Genomic DNA, 21,827 nt, shown 5'->3' with positions numbered 1-21,827 from the left:
TTCTTTCACATACGAATTACAAATGCAATACAACTACCTGCAGACTGGCATTATTTTCAAAACAGAGGCTAATATCGTGTGTCATTAAGAGTGCAGCAGCTGCAATACAAACAAGACAAATCTATCTATTGTTTATTACCTCCTCCGGCTTTTTACCCAGAGGGCAGAATAAGAAAGGGGAGGGGCAGAGGTCAGCATAATTACCATTCGCTCCCTCCTTGGAGTCAGACAGTGCTAAGACATGCATTGGCAAATTCCATGGCAGCATCGTATATCACATTACCATAAAGCCCCATAGAGCTAACCTTTGTTCAATTCCATTTGATTCTAAGAGAGGAAAACAAGCTCACTGACAGCCTCATCCACCCCTCCGTGTTTCATGAGTTCAGTTGTTTGTCTTTCAGTCTTGTGACTGCTCTTGCTAAAGATGTGCTATTTCCAAAAATAAAGTGTCAGGGGACGTGGGGGGGATCATTGAATCATCCTGGGTAGAATATCACATCATCTGGAGAGCTTCAAGGTTCAATCTCGAAAAACTGTGCCTCAGAAAAAGACAGTGTGTTGTCTTGGAAATAATACAGTGTTTTAGCTCCAAGCTGCTCCATATACACAATCTAATTTAAGAGAAAAAATGCATTTCTATGGTTGCTCACATTCTGATTAAAAATTACATTGATTTATATATTTTGTGTGTGGGTGACTGTTAACAGTGTTCTCCTGGTATCACAGAGATCCCCTAGAAGCAGTCTCCATTTTGGCTTGTATTGACAAACAACAAAGCGCTAACATTTGCAGCATCAGTACACTCTAATATGCCTGTTGACTGAAAATGAGAGCACCAGTGCTGACAGAATATGAGATCCTGTTACTGTGCAGAGAAGGCTTAGCGGCGACGTCTTCAGTCATGCTTAAAACCGATGGCTTCAGCTCTCTGTGTGCAATCTGTAGGTGTCACGGAAGGACAAATGTTTCTACAGAGGATGAAATAAATGTAAAGACGAGAAGGAACAAGCAGCAAGCAGACACAAAGAGAGGAACGCAGACAACATAAACCAATGAATAAAAAAATACAGGAGTGGGCAAAAGAAGGCAAAAGAGAGGAGAAGTGGAAGGATGGACAAAAGAAAGAAAAAAGAAGGAAAGAAATAAAGAAAATAAGAAAGAAAGAGAGAAAGAAAGAAAGAAAAAGAGATCTGTGAATTTTCCCCTCTCCTCCCCTGAGACCTCCCTTGATGCCAAGCATTCATCATCCAGCCTCTAATATCAGTTATTCTGTGGCTCCTCTGCTTACAGCAGAATTAATTTCTGCTTTAATTACTCTCATCGGCGGAATGCTGATGAAGGAGAGGGACGAGGCATTCTGGGACTCGGGCCTCATTCCACCGCTTTAATTTGAATGAATTCCACCCGGAGACGCTGGCAAACAACTGGCAGCCGAGCCCCGGGAGCCACTCTGGGACTGCGCAGAAGAGCTGCAGCCATGGCCCCCACCAACCTAGCTACCTTGTGTGTGTGCATGCTGGTGTGTGTACTTCCTGGCTTCTGTGTTATTATGTGGAGCCCGTTGATTGTGCGCATGCAGGGCTGAGCGTCGGAGTGAAAAGCTAGGGGAGAAAAGAACACAGGAGAAAAGGAAAGGAGAAAAAGGAGATTGATAGATTGAGTGATGAGCGTGTGTTACAGTGTGTGTGAACATGTTTCCAGTGTTTGTGTGTGGGCGTGCATGTGTCTTGGTGCCAAGTGTGAGCACGTTTGCATCCACATAAATGTAGCCTACTTGGGATATGGGGTGAGAATGTGTCTAGAGAAACAAATGATTTCATACAGAGAGAGGGAGAGTACAGAGAACAGATCCATATGGACAGGAAGCATATGAAATATGAACAACAGCACTGACTGCAGCCCACTGTGTAACGCAAGTGCTAGTTTGAGAGCAAAAAATCATTAATAGTTAATTTGATTATTCCAGATATGGCACATCATACTCCCCAACAAATCCTCAGTCCATGTATCATACAAGAACTAGCAGCGAAAAAAAGCTGGAAAAATAGGAAATGGCTGCATGAATAAGAAGAGGCTGTATGTGTGAGATGCACACTGTCCATGTTTGCATAATGAAAACAACTGCAGAAACAGTATAATATCACAGCAACCCCGGCAGAGGAGCAGAGAGAGAGAGAGGGGCCGTAATTGACTTTTCTCCAAGCCAGCTTTGTAGTAACAGAATGTAGCATATTGGATAAGGATTGTGATTGATTATGTGGGTCTGCCATACCGATTCCTTTGATTAAATGTAACCGTGGGTTTCTTTTCCAAGCCTTAATGAAGCAGCAATTTGAAACCGAAAAAGAAAAAGACTGGAGGGGGCTGAGCCAGACGAGTGATGCTTCAAAACAGGAGTCATCAAAAAACATCCTGATAATGTTCCACTTATATATTTATAAAAAAGGGGGTTAAAGATTGTGCTTAAGTCTTTTTAATTGAATCATTTAAATACAATAGTATTTACCAATCTTTGATTTAATGCACCATAAAAAAGAGTATAATAGCCTCAAAGATTGAAATTCAATGAATAATTGTGTGGCATGAATCTCAGCTGGGGAAAGAGTGACACAACTGTAATTAATATGTCTACTGATTCTCCATCCTCTGTATAAGAGGTAGGGTGCTCACAATGAGGTGAAAGTTGCACTGTTTCTAACTTCATTCCACGCAGCACAATTCATCTCTTCTCCAATTTAATGCATCCCCGAGCCATCCGTCCTCCGGTCGAGCAGAGGGCATATGGACGCAGGTAGGTGTAACCTCCACTGACCCTGAAACCTCTGGACAGGTGGGCGGTGGCCTGCGTGCACTGTGTCCATTTTGGCAGCAGCTCTCATTCCCCCTACCCGGCATGGGAGCTCAGGCCATGATGAGCAGCTGGGTCGCAAACACTAAGCACATTAATATCTTCTTAATGATAATAATCATTATGGCATAAGCACCTTCCCCAAAGTGGGAAGAGGCATCGCGGAATGTGCCAGAGTAGCATCGTCGTTAAGGTAAAAAAGATAAATAAATAAAAAAAAAGAGAGATGAAATGACTCTTTTAATGGGCAGCAACTTACAGCCACCAGGATAATGCAGACACTAATGTAATAATGTGATAATGAGATACACCGAAGACATTAGGGAGGAGCAAAAACTCAATGAACACCAGTTTGAATGAATAAATACAATCTGTACTCTCAAACTGGGGTTGACATAATTACCAGTGAAATACATTATAGACATAGTACAAGCTAGATACATACTGTATGCTAATATAGACTGGACTGCATTACAGATATGTGGTTTAATAAGTAAACAAACATCTTTCCTCAATGCTTTAAGGCCTTCCTTAAATGAGCACTTCACCACTTTGTCTCCTTGTGCCTTTGAATCCACGGAGTGCTACTTGCTCACAGCGTTTCCCATACACTCGCTTCATTTAATATAACTGTCAGTATTCACCTATCATAGGCCATTATCTGACTCATCCGCGTTCATTATTGAAGCTAATGATCTGTTGTCCTCCCTGCTCCCCATTGAAGGAGGACTACATTAAAAGTCTCTTACTAACTTAATTAGTAATTATAAATGTTAAAGATTAATCAGAGAGTGAGTGGCTTAAGGTTTACGTCTCTAGGCGGTGGCGGGACAAATGGAGAGACAAAGAGGCCATGTCGCTTCAGTGTTCACACTCCACACTTACATGCTGGAAATGGAACCAGACACATGAAATGAGTGGAAGAGTGGCCATTTTACCCCTAATGAAAGTCACTTGTGTTTTATCACTGATTTTGCACATGAGAAAACACACTTGCCAAAACACAACACAATATTAACCTCACAATCCAAAATGTCTGATAACGCATGTACAGATGCATCTAAAAAAAGAGAATATCATGGATGGGTTCATTCAAAAAGTACATTTTTATATATCCTAGATTCATTACACAAAGTGTACGGCATGCCTTTCTTTTGCTTTAATTTAGAAGATTATGGCTTACAGCTCATGGAACATAAAAAAACAGTATCTCAAAATATTGGAATATCACATAAAACCAATCGAAAAATAATACATCAATATCATCCTTCTGAAAAGTGTGTTTATTCATGAATCATTTCACTGTAAGTCTAATTAATCTAGAATATACGAAAGTTTCACTTTTTGAATTAAATCACGGAACACATTTATTTAGATGCACCTGAGTGAGAGCTGATGTGCGTGAAGCCGTCTTTAAACTGAAAATACTAAGCAAATATAGAATGCTGTTTCCTTATTATAATCTACAAGCACTACTGGAGTGGATGTAATGCTGTTACAGGAAGCAACATTTAATATGGTAACCTATGATGCATGCTGTACTCACATTATCTCTTTCTAACAAGATGGAAATAGATCCCCTTGATTAAATCCTTGGTGTACACTAATTCCTTACTAAATCTGCACCTCTCTGACAATTCCACATCAGCAGCGCCATGCACTCCAGTAAACATATAAGCACCGATATCAACATTAAACCTTAATAACTAATAAGGCTTTCATCCAGGGAGTTCCTGTGTGATTTCCATTAATGTGGGGGGAATGGCCCAGGACCATCTCCCTGTTTTCCGGAGCATGTTGATGCTCAAGCCGGGGGGTCGCTCTTCCCGGCGCACAGGGGAAAACTAGGAGGAACTTCAACTGTGCTGAGTTGTGGGATGGCACAGATGCAAAATGCATTTCTGCCTGAACTTCAACCATATAAGATAAACTGCTAAACTTTTATGTAAACAGTTTTTAAATACTACAATTTTTTCGTTAGAGGAGAGGGAACCAAGGAAAAGGTAAATAAAAGCTCCCTAAAGGCCAGAACATGTTTTATATTAAACAATAATAGGTCTCCATTTCGTAGCTAGTGTGCCCTCTCTCTTTTAGAGGAGAAATGGCGGTGCTTTGACTGTTGAGAGCAGGGAGTCCTATCACACAAGACACACAGAGTGGGGTGATGGCGGGGGGCTGGCCGGTGGCCCGCAGCACCTGAAACCTATTAGAGAGCTTTGGAACATTCCACAGGGTTCTTCCACTTTGGCCAGAGGGCATCGTAAAGGTCCTCGCAGAGAGGCTGGTGCGACTCAGATGCCGACAAACAGCCAGCAAGGTGAAACACTAAAAATTGGAGTCTGTCATGAAAGAGTGTGTATTAAAAAAAAAGAGTGTATACACGTAATGGCTGTTGTCGTTAGGAAGAAACATGTTGCTTCCACTAGATCCCTAACTTGCCTGTGGTCCTTGCTGAAATGTAAAATGGGACTCCAAAGGCAATGATAATATACCCTGCACCTAGACACAGGAGAAGATTGTCTTCGTAAAAGGAACGCTATGATTAAAACACTTACCGTTGGCAAGCCCAGCAAAACTTTTTTATCAACTTTTTATCAAATGGTTTGCCATCTGGACTTAAAACAGTAGGGGCCCAATAGTGCGCTGACACTAAAAACAAACATGCATAAACACACACAACCTGCTGCCAAATTTCTTGGAGATAGCCTTATCTTCTCGGCAATGTGTGTGTGTGTGTGTGTGTGTGTGTGTGTGTGTGTGTGTGTGTGTGTGTGTGTGTGTGTGTGTGTGTGTGTGTGTGTGTGTGTGTGTGTGTGTGTGTGTGTGTGTGTGTGTGTGTGTGTGTCAGTGTGTGTGTGTGTGTGTGTGTGTGTGTGTGTGTGCACTTGTATATATGTGTTTTTAGTGGTACCAAGGCCCGTCTCTTTGGCTGGATGTGTGTCCATGGCTCAGTGTTATGCTCACTGGGTTTAGCTCTATGGGTGTCTGTGGCCTCTCCTCTGGCCGCCCGTGTCCATTTGCTCTGCGGGTATGGCAGGCCTGAGCTGACAGATGGCCGCCCCTCTCCATTCCGCTCCAGAGTAACACAGTAACTGGTTTTTCCTCCGCCGTTGACCTTGCCACAGCCAGCCAGCAATCCGGGCTGGCACTCGGCCTGTCGAACAGGAGGGTAATGAAGTCCAGCGCTGCTCACATGATTATTAAGGCTTTGACGCTGGGGGGCCTTTCAGAACCCTATCCCTCCCTCCCTCCCCTCTTCCCCCGGTCTGCCATTCACGCAGCCAAAGTTCGATGAGGATAGTCATCTGTTAACGTGGTACTTTGTGAAAAAAAAAAAAACACCCCTGTGATCCATAAAGAGCGCTCAAACTTTTTGTTGGGGGCACTCTTTTGGAGTTTGTTTGTGTTCTTAAAACAAACCTCTCTGTAACCCTATGAAGTGTACTCAACAGCAATTTAGAGAACAACTGTGAATCTCTTTCCTATTTAGTAGCATATGGTAGCTACTGGAGTCCAAGCGTGCGTGTCATTCCAAAACTACACCAAGTAACAGCCACAACACAAAGTTAGATCAGATCTGTCACACTGCTATTGGTGCTGACAACCTCTGAAAGCATATGCAGTCCAGGCAGTAGCGCACAACTTCACTCAATGCTGTAATTCACCCCTTACCACAAGCATCTCTGGGCACGCTTGGAACCCATAGTCCCACAAGGGCAAGGCTGGGGGAATTGAGAGGTGTAGGTTGCAGCTCTGACCTTTATTAAGGCAGGACTGTCTGTTTGCACTTCTCCCATAAGCCCCCCCTCCAGTCAGACTGCAAAGCAACCCCATCAGACCAGGGGTGCGCATTCACCTACGGCCTTGGTGACATCTCAGGAAACCATGGGGAGATGGAGTAATGCAGAGGTTAATTCTGATCATCTAGTATTTATGGGCTTCACTTCAGAACAAGGGTTGGCATTAACACTCTAAAGGAGACATCCCTCCTGTATATCAATAAAACATCGCTAGAAGCACAGGGAGAGCCTACCTTTATATCCAGGTCACCAAAGTCACCAACTAGGACTTGGAGGAATTTTTTAAAAAGCACATCAGTGAATGCTTCATTAAATTACATCGTTAAATTTAAAGATTTTTTTTTTATGTATGTATGCCAAATTGTATTGTTGTGTTTAATTTGTAAGTTATGCTTTAGAATGATTAACTCAAGGAATGTGCACACAGCTCAGCCAGTCACTGGAATACTTGCCCCGAATCGCCATGGTGACGTAAACCTACCAATTGCAATGCAGTGAGGGGCAGCGAGTGTTCGCTCCGAGTTTGTACAAACAGGCTGTATATGAACTGAGAGCATCAGATATTTTCTCACATGTTGGCCTAGTCTGTGAAGTGTGGAGAAATGTCAGGAAAATCAATAGATAAGGACCACATCAGACCGAGCTTGTCTGGCCTAGCAACAGAGCATCCCCATGGTGATGTCAATTACCTCTGCTTTACAACAAAAAACACCAGGAAGAGCAAAACAGGCTCTGCAATGCTGTAAAAACTTTTAATGCAGTCTCCTGGTTACATGAAGGAATGTGTAAGGAACTTCTCCCCCCCCCCCCCCCCAAAAAAAAACCCAGACAGGTAGGTAACACAATGTGAATGTGATAATCTTATCGATAGCGTTTGTTTCTTTCTTTGCAGCTCACTCTGTTTCCTATTCTACTCATGGGCGCCACATTAGTCAGGGAGAGGTATAATGTAACGAGCAGTAAGGTGCACATAATTGCATATTAGCAGCAACACACTTGGCTGCACGGGAGGTGACTGCGTTAACGAACAGAGAGGCGTTATTAATCACCAATTAATACAAGCAGGCAGATATCACACTCAGCATAGGGCATGCATGGTGTCTTTAGTTTCAACTGGCTGTTCTCAAGTCTGTTCTCTTATTTATTTCACAAGATTGATCCTGTCCCTGTGTTGTCTATTGAGTTCTGACTCTGATCCAGCCCCCCCAGGAGTCAAACGTGGAGTGTTTGGCCATGTTTGTTAGCAGATTACATGTGTATGTGTTCTATGAATGAATCCCAGAGACTGAGGGAAACGCCATCAGACACACACACCTAATCAAAGAGGATTACAGGACAAGAAACAAAGAATGAAAGCACCACATTCTGTTTATGTAAAAGTAGTTGTAAATGTGTTGCCACCAGGGCAGCAGAGACAGAGATGGAGACCATGTAATCAGAATACACTGGCCAAGTTGCTCTAGGGGCCCAAGAAGACAAGAGGATATGTGTCAAGCATCATTTGCGGCCCTTATCAAGAAACAAAACAAGGCATTTAGCTTCAAATGCTGTCACAATGTCTCCTCTATGTTCTCCTAAACTAACAGCCAATGCAGTATGCTTTGCCAGGTTGGAACAGGGTTGATATGAAAATGTGAGAGCAAGATAGTAAGAAATTTGAGAGATAGTGGACAGACAGAGGGAGAGAAGGGGAAAGGAGAAAAAGAGAACAGATAGGAGGAGGAGAAGGAGAAACTAGAGGAGAGCTAAAGGCCTCTCACTTGCTCTCCTCTCCAGCTCTGCAATGGCCCACAGTGCCTGCTTCACACAGAGCGGCCAGCTGTACAGCAAATGTGCCTTTCCCTCACCGCCCCCGAACCTTCCACCCCTTCGGTGCCCCCCTCTGCCTGGGCCGACCAGGCCACCAGCTCCTCTCTGTGAGATAAGGCTCCTCCCTGACTTGGCTTCCAGCTCAGTGTTGTCACAGACCCAAAATCCGTAGAGGTGACCTCAAAAACACTTTTCTGGAATGTGGTTTGGTTTTTGTTTGTTTACAATTGTCCTTCCGAGCACTGCCACATTGGCAGTAGCCACTTGGAATGGACAGGAGTGAGGTGAGAATTGGATTGAAAGCAGATATAACAGAAAAGCAAAAAAAGCCTTTCACCTTTAAAACCCTTTAAGACAGAGCCTGCGCTTCAAAACATGTCAGGGCTCTGAAAATCCACACAGGGACATTTGAAACAGTGCGATAAATGGGCCAAACGTGCCCCCCACGGGGCTCCAAATGTCATAGTTTACAGTGGGGTCAAAGTGAAGCAATGGGGTGGCATGATGGCATGCTGATAAAACCAAACAGGCTTTTGTGTCAATGAAAGACCTTCAAAGGTCCTTTAAAAAACAGACAACTTTATGAAAGCACTGTGGTTTCAAATATTTTTTCCAAAGCAATTACTGCAGATCAAGATTGCAAATTGAACTAGTGGACAGATTTGTTTTCTAATCTCAAAGAAAATAGAAATAAAAGGTTTGATAGTGACTGCAGCAGCTGAAAGCTGTATAAATATGTCTGTCTCTGGAGAAAAATCGGACACCCTCAATTCTGTAAGTGAGCCATGCCAAAAAAACTCTAAACTAAAGAGTGGCCAGCTGTCTTCTGGCCTGCTATTAAATTGCTCCTTGGATGGTGGCGATATCATTTTTTTCTCCATAGGAGTATCACACCAGGTCCCCAAACAGAGCGACCAGCTGTACAGCAAATGTGTACTGATCCATCTGGGCCCTAGCAGGCTGCGGCCTCCATCTTAAAACACGTGGGGCTGTTCACAGGCTTGGCTGGGGCTGGTCTGTAACACACCCTTCTGCACCCATGGCCACCTCCTTCCCTTTCATTTGCCTATATTATCATAGTAAATGTTGAGTAGCTAAGCACCGGAGCTGCACTTTATGTCTGAACCAGGACTGTCATCCTCTGAGGGTCATTTCTATGCATCAAAATGTGCTGGCAGACATACAGAAGAGGCAGCCACGAGGTGGGGTGGAAGAGGTAAGGGTGGATGCTGAGTGCACTTGGTTTAGGCAGACTATTGTATTACAAAGGTGGCTAATATGGACTTGTCTGGGTGAGACAGGCTCAGGTTTTGTTGTTCCATACACTTAGCACTATGGTTATGTCACGCACATCACTATATATAGAGTTATCAGTGTGAACTGACACCATGGAGCGGGGCATGGATGAAAACAACACCCCTATGAATCCAGCGTCTGCTCCATTACCTACGCTAATAACGCTGACAGCTGAGCGGAGATGACCCCAGCCCCCTGTTTCCCCTCTCCTGTGCAGATGGCCATTAAAAGGAGAAAGTGTCCCTTTTTTCAGTAGAGAATGTATTTAGAGCTTTTCCAAATGAGTATTTTTTTTCTGTGTTTTGGCCCAAATTGGCTTTGCAGTCATTACAGGCTGGATTGAAGTAAACTCGATTCTACCTTAAAATCGACCAATTCTTAAGAAGTTGTAGAAATCCGTGAGATCAACATAAGTGTTGTAATACAACTATCCTGATGCATATTTTTCTTTATACCTCTTCCATTAAATAAATATAATTCCGTTGTTTTTCTTTCTTTCTTTTTTGTATATTTAAAATGCTATCACTTCGAGACAACTTCATCTTTCTACCAAATTTTTCATTACAATGACTTTCATTTTCTCCATATTTTAGGGATCAAAAAACGAATGCATCAAACAGACACCCTTTTGAGGAGTCTGATGAAACCCGTGATCATGTTGAATACAAAGCAATGGCATATCAGAGAAGTAAGACATCAGACAATAACCCAATCACCTATCCTCCTGTTATCTTAAGCTGTCTGAATTCCACTATTATGGGGGAACTGTGTGCTTGTGCGGCTGACAGACATAAAATAACCAGTAGGGGGGTTTGTTTTCCACCCTCCCAGTGTGCTCCGTGCCTGCCTTTGCGAGAGAAAGGACTAATGCTGGCATGGCACTGTATTAGGCACCCCCAGTAGAATAGTGGGTGAGCAGATCGCAAAGATGAATACAAAATACACACCTACACACTCTCAGCTTGTCTCTCTCCTTTGCAAATACACCGAAGCATCAAAATCACAAATCACATGCTTCTGATTGTTTATGCACAAACAGTGGGTCCCTGATAGAATTGCCTACCAGTCCTGATAGAATTGCCCACCGTGTTTAAATTCACCTGCGCCTAGAAGCGTGTCCCAAACAGTGAGGCGGTTTGGTTCCAGATCAATGAGTCTGTCTCCCACGGAAGACAACAGATAATGCAGTGTAATGAAAGAGCCGCCAAACGAGCTGAATAAATGAATGAATAAAGGAACGTGAGACCGGAATTCAGACGCCTACTTACTGCAGGCAAGAAAAGCTGTTTTCCAATTGTCTGTTCTCTACAAATTATACTGCTGGCATACAAATGAGAATCAGAAGTCATTTGTGGGGGTTAGTCGTACACCTGCATACTTTGTTGAGAAATCTTGAGATAGAAAATTTGAAGATTTGGAATCATTTTGTGATACACAATGTAATAAAATCAAATATCCATTTTTTCAGTTGATTTGACGTCATAAAATGCAGAGAGCGTGGAAGTATTTTACCTAATGTTGTATTCAGATCTTATTCATCTGAACAGACGAAGTAGATAGGCACAAGGAACAAACAAACAAAATAATGTACAATGTGGAGATTTTTCAAAAAACTGGAATAATATTTGGAATGTTAAATAGTTTGAATAAAATCTGTTTTGGTATTCATATATTTCAATAATCTGTATGTTTCCACGACTTCAAACTACCTTCATATAGAGTGGTTTGAAGTGGAGAGTTTCTGCTCCACAAGCATGCACACGTACTATTTTATACCATTCACATGCATGGGGAAATGAAGATGATGGGTTTATAAATGCACAACACTGGGGATGCAGTTGATGGTCAAAATATTAAAATAATTCCACCTATTTGGTGATGTGATCCAGATACTTGTGAGCCTGAATGAGACAGGGTCAAATATTTTATTACATATATCACATTAGTCCTAAGTATGTGATTCACCTTGAAACGTATTAAAAGAGTAAGACAATGTCTGAAGTGTATCTAAAATGATCAACTACTTCTGTGAATGATTTGTATATTGTATTGATCATGGTCTCACAAAATAATACCCTCTAACATTGAAAGCACACACCTAAAAGCCACATTAATCTTATCTATGCAACATTGTAGATAATACTTTTGGGAAATGTAGACAAATATATTTACATAGATTACACAAACACAATTTTTTGTGACCACAATGAATGAAACAAAAAGAGTTATTTCCTACCCAGCATGTGGTTGGCCACATGAACTTGGATGTCCCATTCACTGTAGAACACCATCTGACATTTGATGCACTGGTATGTCTTCTTCTGAAAATAAGACCAAGAGGAAAGGGATCATGATTGTCAACCTTGCATATGAAATAATTATTCACACTATACATTCCTATTGTTTGACACAGCAATACAAAACAATTGTGGCTATTATAATATTCAACCTCAACCAATACAATACAATGAATTCCTACCTCTTCAGTTTGGGAGGGACTGGCTCTGGGCATGGGGGACACCTGGGGTGTCTTGTGCTGCCCACTGTTGCTGTCCCCACCTTGCTCCCGATGCACCGTCAGGACGTGGTTTTGCAACTCTGCTTCAGACTCAAACTTCACATTACAGCTGGAGCATCTTGTCTTGGCCGCGGATGATGACGATGTGGAAGAGGATGACGAGGATGAAGAGACGGCTTTGCCTTTCCCGTCTCCCGGACTGAGTCTCTCCCCCTGTACCCATGCAGCTGTAGTTGGTGCTGGAGTGGTGGCTCCGCCCTGCTGCTGCTGGTGACGTCCTCCATTCACTGTTGGGCTGGAGCTCTTGGAGCCAGCCGCTGTCACGCAGGATGCACAGAGTCCGTAAGGCAGTCCGTTGATGTCCAGCTTCACAAGGTCTAGTTTGGACCGGAAATCTTTCAGGCAAGAGGCACACTTGAACAATTTTGCGTTATGGTGATGCTGCAGGATCTGGTTTTGAGAGACCATATTGTTGCGGCTGATGGCGTGGTTGCCGGACATAGTGCCGGTCTTTTGCATGTGGAAGGTACCATGGATCTTAAGCTCCAATGTGGAGGTGACTGTCTGCATACACACCACACAGCGGAAACCTGTCAGGGAGTTCCTCAGGTCAGGATGCATCTGGCAATGTTCCAGGAAGTCTTCCTCACTGTGCAGTGGCATCTTACAAATCCGGCAGCTGCCTGTGTCCAGACTCTTGCTATGGGTGACCTTGTGCTCAGTCAGGGTGAGCAAGGATGGGAAGCGCTCCCCACATATGGGACACATGTAGTGTTTGACAGGCCCAAGGTGGGTTTGCATATGTTCCCTCAGCCCTGCCTCAGAGAAGAAGGTCCGGGAGCAGACATTGCACTTGTGGTTACCCTTGATCATATCAGCTTTCCTTTTCATCATGGCACTCTCACCAGGGCGTATATTGTGATCCCTCAACTGGTGGTTAGTGAGTAGTGAGTCCATGGTGTAAGATGCCCCACAGATGTCACAACTATACATGGTATCTGAGTTATCCACCTCTTCTTCACTACCATCATGACTGTTATGGGACTCCACCACAGAAGCCCCTACTGCCCCTGGACCATGGCTGTTAGTTAGGAGACCTTGTAGCTCAACATCTTCTTTAGTATGGCCATCCCCACCACTTACAGTAGACCCATTAGCTCCACAATTCTGTGCCTTTCCATCAAACACACAGTGTTTCTCTCTCAAATGCTTCTCCAAAAGGACAATAGCATGGAAGGCCTTACTGCAGAAGCGACAGTTGTACTTCTTGCTGTGGGTAGTGATGTGGCATTGCAACTCGACCTCAGTGCCAAAGGACTCCCCACAAAAAATGCAGCGGTGAGCACGGCCCTGGTTTTCAAGATGGCTGTGTTTGACATGTAGCTGTAGTTCAGTCTCATGCCTGAAGTCCCAGTTGCAGGAGGTGCAGCGATACACCTTTTTCTCATTGCTGTGCTTGACAGCCAGATGAAGTTGGGTAGACACCTTTGAGTCAAAAACCTCCTGACACAAAGTGCAACGAAAGAACACAAAGGTATGCATGTCTAGAAGGTGCTTTTGCAGGTCATCCACTGAAGTGAATTGCTTGTCACAGCTCTCACATATGTAATATGTGGAGGTAATAGTGAAGTGAATTGTCACATGCTTTAGCAGGGACTCTTGATTGGGGAACTCTTTGTTGCACTGTGGGCAGGTGAGCAGAGGTTGCAGGCCATCCAGATGAGTTTTCAGGTGAGTCTGGAAGAGGTCTAAGCTGGTATACTTGGCTCCACACTGGTTACATATAAACTCACTGGTATTGCGTGAGATTGAGCTGCCTTGTTTAAGCATAATAGTTTGTTCCACAGATATTGGAGAAGAGGGACTGAGAGTACGCAGGGATTTTTTCCCATTGTTTATGTAGTTCAGTGCCAGTGGAATGTTCTTGTGATTCTCCTTGATGTGCTTGTTGAGCTTCAGAATACTGTTGAATATGGGGGAATTGGTGCAGTATGAACAGGAGTACACCTCCACTATAGATTCCTTGGGAGTGACAGCCAAGGGAGAGTCAAAGCGCAGACTTCCCCCATCACAATGAGTCTGACGAACATGCTCCTCCAAGGTAGCTTCAGTCAAGAACCCCATGAAGCATTGGGGGCAGAAGAAGGCATTACTCTCCTTGGCTACAGGACTGGGAAAACCATGGGAGCAGCGGATGTGTTCCTGTAGAGCATTAAGATCACTCATTACCTCAGGGCAGAAGTTACATTGAAGGAGGGCATCAGGCAAGCTAGCTAATAGGGCAGCATGGTCTTCTGCATTATGGACCTGTTTAAGATGTTCATTTAGATTTAGTAAAGAGGGCAGAACCTCCAAACAAAACTGGCAAGTGTGAGCCTGCTCTGGCTTGTCCAGGTGCATCGTTCGCAGGTGAATTTGAAGCACAGCTAAACTGGAGAATACTTGCTTGTTGCAATACATGCAACTGTAGGAGACTCTGGGCTGTTTGGAGGAACGTCCTCCAATATCTGATGTGTTCTGAGCAGCTCTCTTTCTCCTCCCCCTTGTCTTGGGCACAGGCGGCGCTGTCTCTACCATTGTAGAGCTGTCGACAGAGAGGTTGGAGTCAGGGGTGGTGCTAGAAACAGATGTGTAGCCCACAGTGAGCAAGGACGGGCTGTTGCTATGGTTACTAGATTCAGGGAGTTGGTGGATGTCCATGTGAGCATAGAGATCCTCAACAGACAGAAAATGCTCAGAGCAGATAGTACAGGTGTGGCCCTTTCTGTCACGGCTGTGGGCCTGGTCAATGTGGGTCAGCAGGGTGCCCTCGTCACTGAAGGGCTCATGGCAGTATATGCACTGTAGGGTGGCACCCAAGCCTCCGTCCTCTGATGGAGAGCACTCAGGGTGGCACTCCGCAATGTGCCTCTGGAGGTCCTCTGGGACGTCAAAGCCCTCCTCACAGCGGCTGCATTTACGGGTATCTTTTAGTTTCCATTCATCAGCTCTAGAAAGGCTTGAGCTGCTGCCATCTTTGCCCCTTTCGTGTACTTGCATGTGGCCGTGGAGAGAGCTGGAGGACAGGAAGCCTCTGCGGCACACTGGGCACTTGTGAGGTTTGTTAGAGGCGTGAGTTTTCATGTGGATTTTGAGGTGATCACTGCGGGAGAAGGCAGAGTCACACTCGCCACAATGGTACTTCTTATCACCGGTGTGTAGCTTCACGTGACGATCTCGGCTGCGCTTATGCTTAAACAGGCGGCTGCAAAAGGTACAGCTGAAAGGGAGTTTGTCGCCGTGGCTCTGTTCGTGACGCTTCAGGAAGCTCAAGCGGCTAAAGGACTTGTCACAGAACTGGCATGGGTACGGAAGGCCAGGGCCCCCTTCATCCTCGCCGAAATCATAGTCCTCGCAGTGTCCTGGAGAAGTCTGGTCCTTACTTGAGGGAGATGATGCTGGCCAAGAACATGATGGGTCATCCTCAAGATCAGCACCGTCTGGAGAAGAAGAGAGAAGAAGGGATTAGATAGAGAAGAGAAGTCAGAGGGGAAAATATGGAGCGAAATGGGGGAGGTGTTTCGTAAAACTGTTTGAGCAACTCATTTGTCTCACTCTTTTGAACAGGAAAGGTCTGTCACCGTAGTGTTATTTGTCATTATAATTATGAGGCTGAAGTGTACAAATGTATAATTCTTTAAAACTTTTTTTTGTTTGTTGCAGGAGCAATACCGCTCCTTAGGTGTTATCTTAAAAAAAGTTACATTTAAATATGCAATTTAAAGTATAATTAGGGAAGAGAATAAGTGGAAATACTTTTACTACAATTAACCTTGTATGTGGCCATGTAATGGGTTAGCCCACTGTGACTCAAAACACAATCTCTCTGACATTTAAAGCTAACACAAGACAATTTGTGTACTTTAGGATGTAAGCCCGGCATGAGGTAAATTAGACTAGTTCTATTATTTCTGAACAATTACAGGAATATTTAAAAAAACATGAGCCCTTGAAATGACCTTAAGACAAAGAGAGAGAGAGAGAGAGAGAGAGAGAGAGAGAGAGAGAGAGAGAGAGAGAGAGAGAGAGAGAGAGAAAAACGGAAAAGCACTTCTCAGGAGTGAAAGCCAAGATTAAATATTCAATTTAGACCACAGCCATGCATAGCCTTTAGGAAGACTCCACCGAAAAATAGATGATTCTCATGAAACAAGGGGCTTTTAGAAGATCAATCAATAAATATCATATTATACAATACACATTATTATCATATTTGCCTTTTTGGTTTGAACTATGCCACGACGCAAATGATACTTGATTGATGAATATGTCATGTGCTAATGCAGGGAACAGGGAAACGGATAGGTGAAGACAACTGAGTGGCTAACAATCTCACTCAAGGACAAGCAGGTGCAGAAAATGAACAGGAACGCCAGTTGACTGACAATGCAGGTCCCACTCGCTTTACAATAACTTTAATATGTCCCTTTTCAAAACTCTTCTTCGCCGACATTCCATTCTGCTGGTTCACTGTACACTGATTTGAATGGAAAACACAGAACACCACTTTCCACAAGTTCAAAAGGTTACCGACCACTTCTTCCCTCTGCCGAATTCTAAGTGCTGTGAACTTCCTTACCTAAATAAAACAACGTTATCCCAACCCCTTCAGAAAAAAAAAACTGTGTCAAAAGGCCAAAACTTGGAATGGGAAAAACAAGAGGAAACTGCAAAGATTAATGAGAGGGACAAAGGAAAAGCATGTGCTCTTTCCAGGATCCAACCTCTTTGCTCTCCTTCAGCTGACAAATCCAAGTCTCTCTTTCTGTTGTTTTTGCTGGGAGATCTGCCCTTTGTCAGGATATCATGCCCTCTCTGAGCACTTACCCCCATCAGGCCTATCTTCAGGAAACAGATGGGGTCGAAGGCCATTCCCTTGCCCCTCCAAACTGCTGAAAGCGGCACATTGAGAGCCCACCTCCACACCGTGGCCCTCCCGGAAACCTCCCACCCCTGGCAAGGCGCCCACTCTGCACACACATCTCACTCAAGGAGCAAACCTTGCTTGATTTACTTGCTGCATCCCTCATATATGTGTCAGTATTCTCTCTCTCTCTCTCTCTCTCTCTCTCTGTCTCTCTCTCTCTCTCTCTCCCTGGTTTGAGGGAGGATGGGTGACTCAGTGCTATGCCCTCCTCCACAGAGGGGGAAGATCCGCCCTCTCTCATAGTGCCTCCAAGGGTATAGGAGAAGAAGACAGTGCAAGAAGAATGACCCCAGTGGATGCCTTACAGTCAAACATATTGGCTTCAAGACAATAGTATAAAACAAACAAATAAATGGGTCTATACTGTATACAAGGATGAATTAAATTCAGCTTAAATGAGGATGTCTTTGCCTTGAGACATTACATTACTGCAAGGACACCTTCATTCCATTTTCTTTTGTTTACTTGATGTATATTATTTATCTGGTGCGTTTATTCCAATAACACACAAACGTTGTACATCAAGTCATGTCTGTGGGGGACAAGCGAGAGTTGCAAACGTTGGTTGAGTTGAACTAGCAGAGTAATATGCTTAGATGGGAAAACTATGTTAATATGGGTTTGTGAAATATTTCAGAAGCTGCTGTATGAAAAGATATCATCATACCAGTCTGATCTGAACATCTTGTAGGTTTGTCGGACCAAAAACATAGTTCCTTCTTCTGTTAAACACAATGTTGCAAATGAATTTGCACAAACGTGATGGGTGTCAAAAACACAAAAACAAAAAAAAACACAAAAACTGAACTAAAGTAAAAAATTATTATAGGGGAAGGTGGGGTGATTTGTGCGTTTTGGAAGTTGCAAAACCCCTTGTTTCTAGAAAACCGTGGAAGAAATTGGAAATGTGACCACATATTTAAGAAGAGCCATCCATTTGACTCATCCTGTAAAGAAGGGAGACACAAGGAATAAGATATAAGCACATTTAAGCTCAAAAAACTGTGTTTTGCCTTTCAAAGTAAAATTTCCATGATCAAGGTTTTTTGATTATTGTGTCTGAACAATTATAGACACGTTTGAAAACATTTGACACATGTTTTAGTGCTTTGGTATGCTACACTTTGAGTCTATATAGTTAGCACAATGTCAACCCTAAATTGCTGCATCATGCCTATTATCCAAAATTCTGGGGATGGGGTGATTTGTGCGCAAGGGCCTGGGTGAGTTATAAGTAAGTAAGTAAGTAAAATGTATTTATAAAAGCACATTTATGACAGTTTGCACTGTCCAAAGTGCTGTACATAGTGCATTCAGTAGGTAAACAATGAAGGTACAATAACAACTAGAACTGCAAGCAGTTTTGACCGGGGGCCAAGCCTCCGACGCGACTCGTCGTCAACCGCCGTGCCTGCCGCTCACTCCGCAGAATCTGCGGATGTAAAGTTTTTGACCGTGGGATGTTCGGTGCGGGAGTTGTATAGGTATCGCTGTTTACGGATGAATTTCGCGAAAGTGCCACGGTGGAACGATGCAGCTCAATTCACAGAACAAGTGGATGTCAAGTTTTTTAATGTGCGATGTGTGGTTGGCGAGTTATGAGCAAAAGCAGATTGTCAGCCTTGACAAAATGGCCGCCGGAGCTAATTGCACAATGTAATGTCAATGGACATGCTAACATTCCCGCCTTTTTTCTTTGACGGAAAAAAAAAAATCTAATTTTATTAAAAAGTCCCTTACACATTAATATTTCTTGGCCATATTTTTTATATAGACTCGTGTATGCCCCTTGATGGTTTCCCGTGAGTTTTAAGAAATTTCCTCTGGCCAATTAGGAGATATGAAATTTCATAATTTATGGCGCCCCCTTATGGCAAAATTCTCCAATTTTTTTATTGAACCCAATTAAGGGTAGCCCCAACATATGTCTAAAATTTGGACTTGATCCGACTTATGATTTTGGATTTATGAATTTTTTTGTAAAACGTAGCTAATCAACAAATATTTAAAATGCTACCGTTTCGTTATCGATGGTCGGATCAAAATTATTTTAAGTGATTTTTTTCCGTGTGGGTCGGTAGATGTTCTGTGCAAAGTTTGGTGTCAATTGTCCAAAAATTGTGGGAGGAGTAGCGAAAAATATGTTTTGCAGTTTTCGCGAATTTGCGAAAAATCTATAATATCGCAAATGGGCGTGGCCTATGCCAAATGATGCAGCTGACTCCAGTGCATCTGTGGATATAAAGTTTTTGACTGTGGGACGCTCGGTGTGGGAGTTATGACCCCAAACGCGTTTTCCTTCGTTGTAGCGCCACCTAGTGGCCGGCATGTCTGAATTTTTTTGTATGCGTACACGGCCCGGATCTGGATCTAGTCATGCAATTGGCATGTCTGCGCCCTTTACGGTTTGGGCTGTGCACGCAGTTTTAGATGACTACAAATAATAATAATAACTAGAACTGCAAGCAGTTTTTACCGGGGGCCAAGCCTCCGACGCAACTCGTCGTCAACCGCCCCGCCGGCCGCTCACTCCGCAGAATCTGCGGATGTAAAGTTTTTGACCGTGGGATGTTCGGTGTGGGAGTTGTATAGGTATCGCTGTTTACGGATGAATTTCGCGAAAGTGCCACGGTGGAACGATGCAGCTCAATTCACAGAACAAGTGGATGTCAAGTTTTTTAATGTGCGATGTGTGGTTGGCGAGTTATGAGCAAAAGCAGATTGTCAGCCTTGACAAAATGGCCGCCGGAGCTAATTGCACAATGTAATGTCAATGGACATGCTAACATTCCCGCCTTTTTTCTTTGACGGAAAAAAAAAAATCTAATTTTATTAAAAAGTCCCTTAAACATTACTATTTCTTGGCCACATTTTTCATATAGACTTGGGTATGCCCCTTGATGGTTTCCCGTGAGTTTTAAGAAAATTCCTCTGGCCAATTAGGAGATATAAAATTTCCTAATTTATGGCGCCCCCTTATGGCAAAATTCTCCAAATTTTTTATTGAACGCAATTAAGGGTAGCCCCAACATATGTCTAAAATTTGGACTTGATCCGACTTATGATTTTGGATTTATGAATTTTTTCGTAAAACGTAGCTAATCAACAAATATTTAAAACGCTACCGTTTCGTTATCGATGGTCGGATCAAAATGCTTTTGAAAAAATCTTTTCCGTGTGGGTCGGTAGATGTTCTGTGCAAACGTTGGTGTCAATTGTCCAAAAATTGTGGGAGGAGTAGCGAAAAATATGTTTTGCAGTTTTCGCGATTTTGCGAAAAATCTATAATATCGCAAATGGGCGTGGCCTATGCCAAATGATGCAGCTGACTCCAGTGCATCTGTGGATATAAAGTTTTTGACTGTGGGACGTTCGGTGTGGGAGTTATGACCCCAAACGCGTTTTCCTTTGTTGTAGCGCCACCTAGTGGCCGGCATGTCTGAATTTTTGTCGTATGCGTAGTCCGGACGGACCTGGATCTAGTCATGCAATTGGCATGTCTGCACCCTTTACGGTTTGGGCTGTGCACGCAGTTTTAGATGACTACAAATAATAATAATAACTAGAACTGCAAGCAGTTTTTACCGGGGGCCAAGCCTCCGACGCAACTCGTCGTCAAGCGCCGTGCCTGCCGCTCACTCCACAGAACCTGTGGATGTAAAGTTTTTGACCGTGGGATGTTCGGTGCGGGAGTTGTATAGGTATCGCTGTTTACGGATGAATTTCGCGAAAGTGCCACGGTGGAACGATGCAGCTCAATTCACAGAACAAGTGGATGTCAAGTTTTTTAATGTGCGATGTTTGGTTGGAGAGTTATGAGCAAAAGCAGATTAAAATGGCTGCCGGAGCTAATTGCACAATGTAATGTCAATGGACATGCTAACATTCCCGCCTTTTTTCTTTGACGGAATTTTTTTTTTTAAATTTTATTAAAAAGTCCCTTAAACATTACTATTTCTTGGCCATATTTTTTATATAGACTCGGGTATGCCCCTTGATGGTTTCCCGTGAGTTTTAAGAAAATTCCTTTGGCCAATTAGGAGATATAAAATTTCCTAATTTATGGCGCCCCCTTATGGCGAAATTCTCCAAATTTTTTATTGAACGCAATTAAGGGTAGCCCCAACATATGTCTAAAATTTGGACTTGATCCGACTTATGATTTTGGATTTATTAATTTTTTTGTAAAACGTAGCTAATCAACAAATATTTAAAACGCTACCGTTTCTCTATCCATGGTCGGATCAAAATTCTTTCAAAAAAATCTTTTCCGTGTGGGTCGGTAGATGTTCTGTGCAAAGTTTGGTGTCAATTGTCCAAGAAATATGGGAGGAGTAGCGAAAAATATGTTTTGCAGTTTTCGCGATTTTGCGAAAAATGTATAATATCGCAAATGGGCGTGGCCTATGCCAAATGATGCAGCTGACTCCAGTGCATCTGTGGATATAAAGTTTTTGACTGTGGGACGTTCGGTGTGGGAGTTATGACCCCAAACGCGTTTTCCTTCGTTGTAGCGCCACCTAGTGGCCGGCATGTCTGAATTTTGTTGTAGGCCGGGAGGCCGGGGGTCTGAACTAGTCATGCAAG

At 43.3% G+C, this 21,827-nt stretch overlaps 1 protein-coding gene across 5 annotated transcripts in view; it reads right to left on the bottom strand.

Annotated features, from left to right (window-relative positions):
- Positions 1-21,827, bottom strand: part of znf521 (zinc finger protein 521) — a 108,621-nt gene that overhangs the window by 36,066 nt on the left and 50,728 nt on the right. For 4 of the 5 annotated variants that reach the window (XM_080034844.1, XM_080034845.1, XM_080034841.1 and 1 more), the window contains exons 4-5: positions 12,236-15,753; positions 11,993-12,077 (exon numbers count right to left, since the gene is read on the bottom strand). In XM_080034844.1, the coding sequence (XP_079890970.1) occupies positions 11,993-12,077; positions 12,236-15,397 (3,247 nt within the window). In that variant the 5' untranslated portion in view covers positions 15,398-15,753. The remainder of the gene's footprint in view (positions 1-11,992; positions 12,078-12,235; positions 15,754-21,827) is intronic. The other variant, XM_080034843.1, reaches the window with a different exon arrangement.

The sequence above is a fragment of the Ammodytes marinus genome (assembly GCF_949987685.1).
Source record: "Ammodytes marinus genome assembly, chromosome: 9".
NCBI lineage: Eukaryota > Metazoa > Chordata > Actinopteri > Uranoscopiformes > Ammodytidae > Ammodytes > Ammodytes marinus.
The sequence above is the reverse complement of the archived record's forward strand: the minus strand, read 5'-3'. Positions and strand labels throughout refer to the sequence as shown.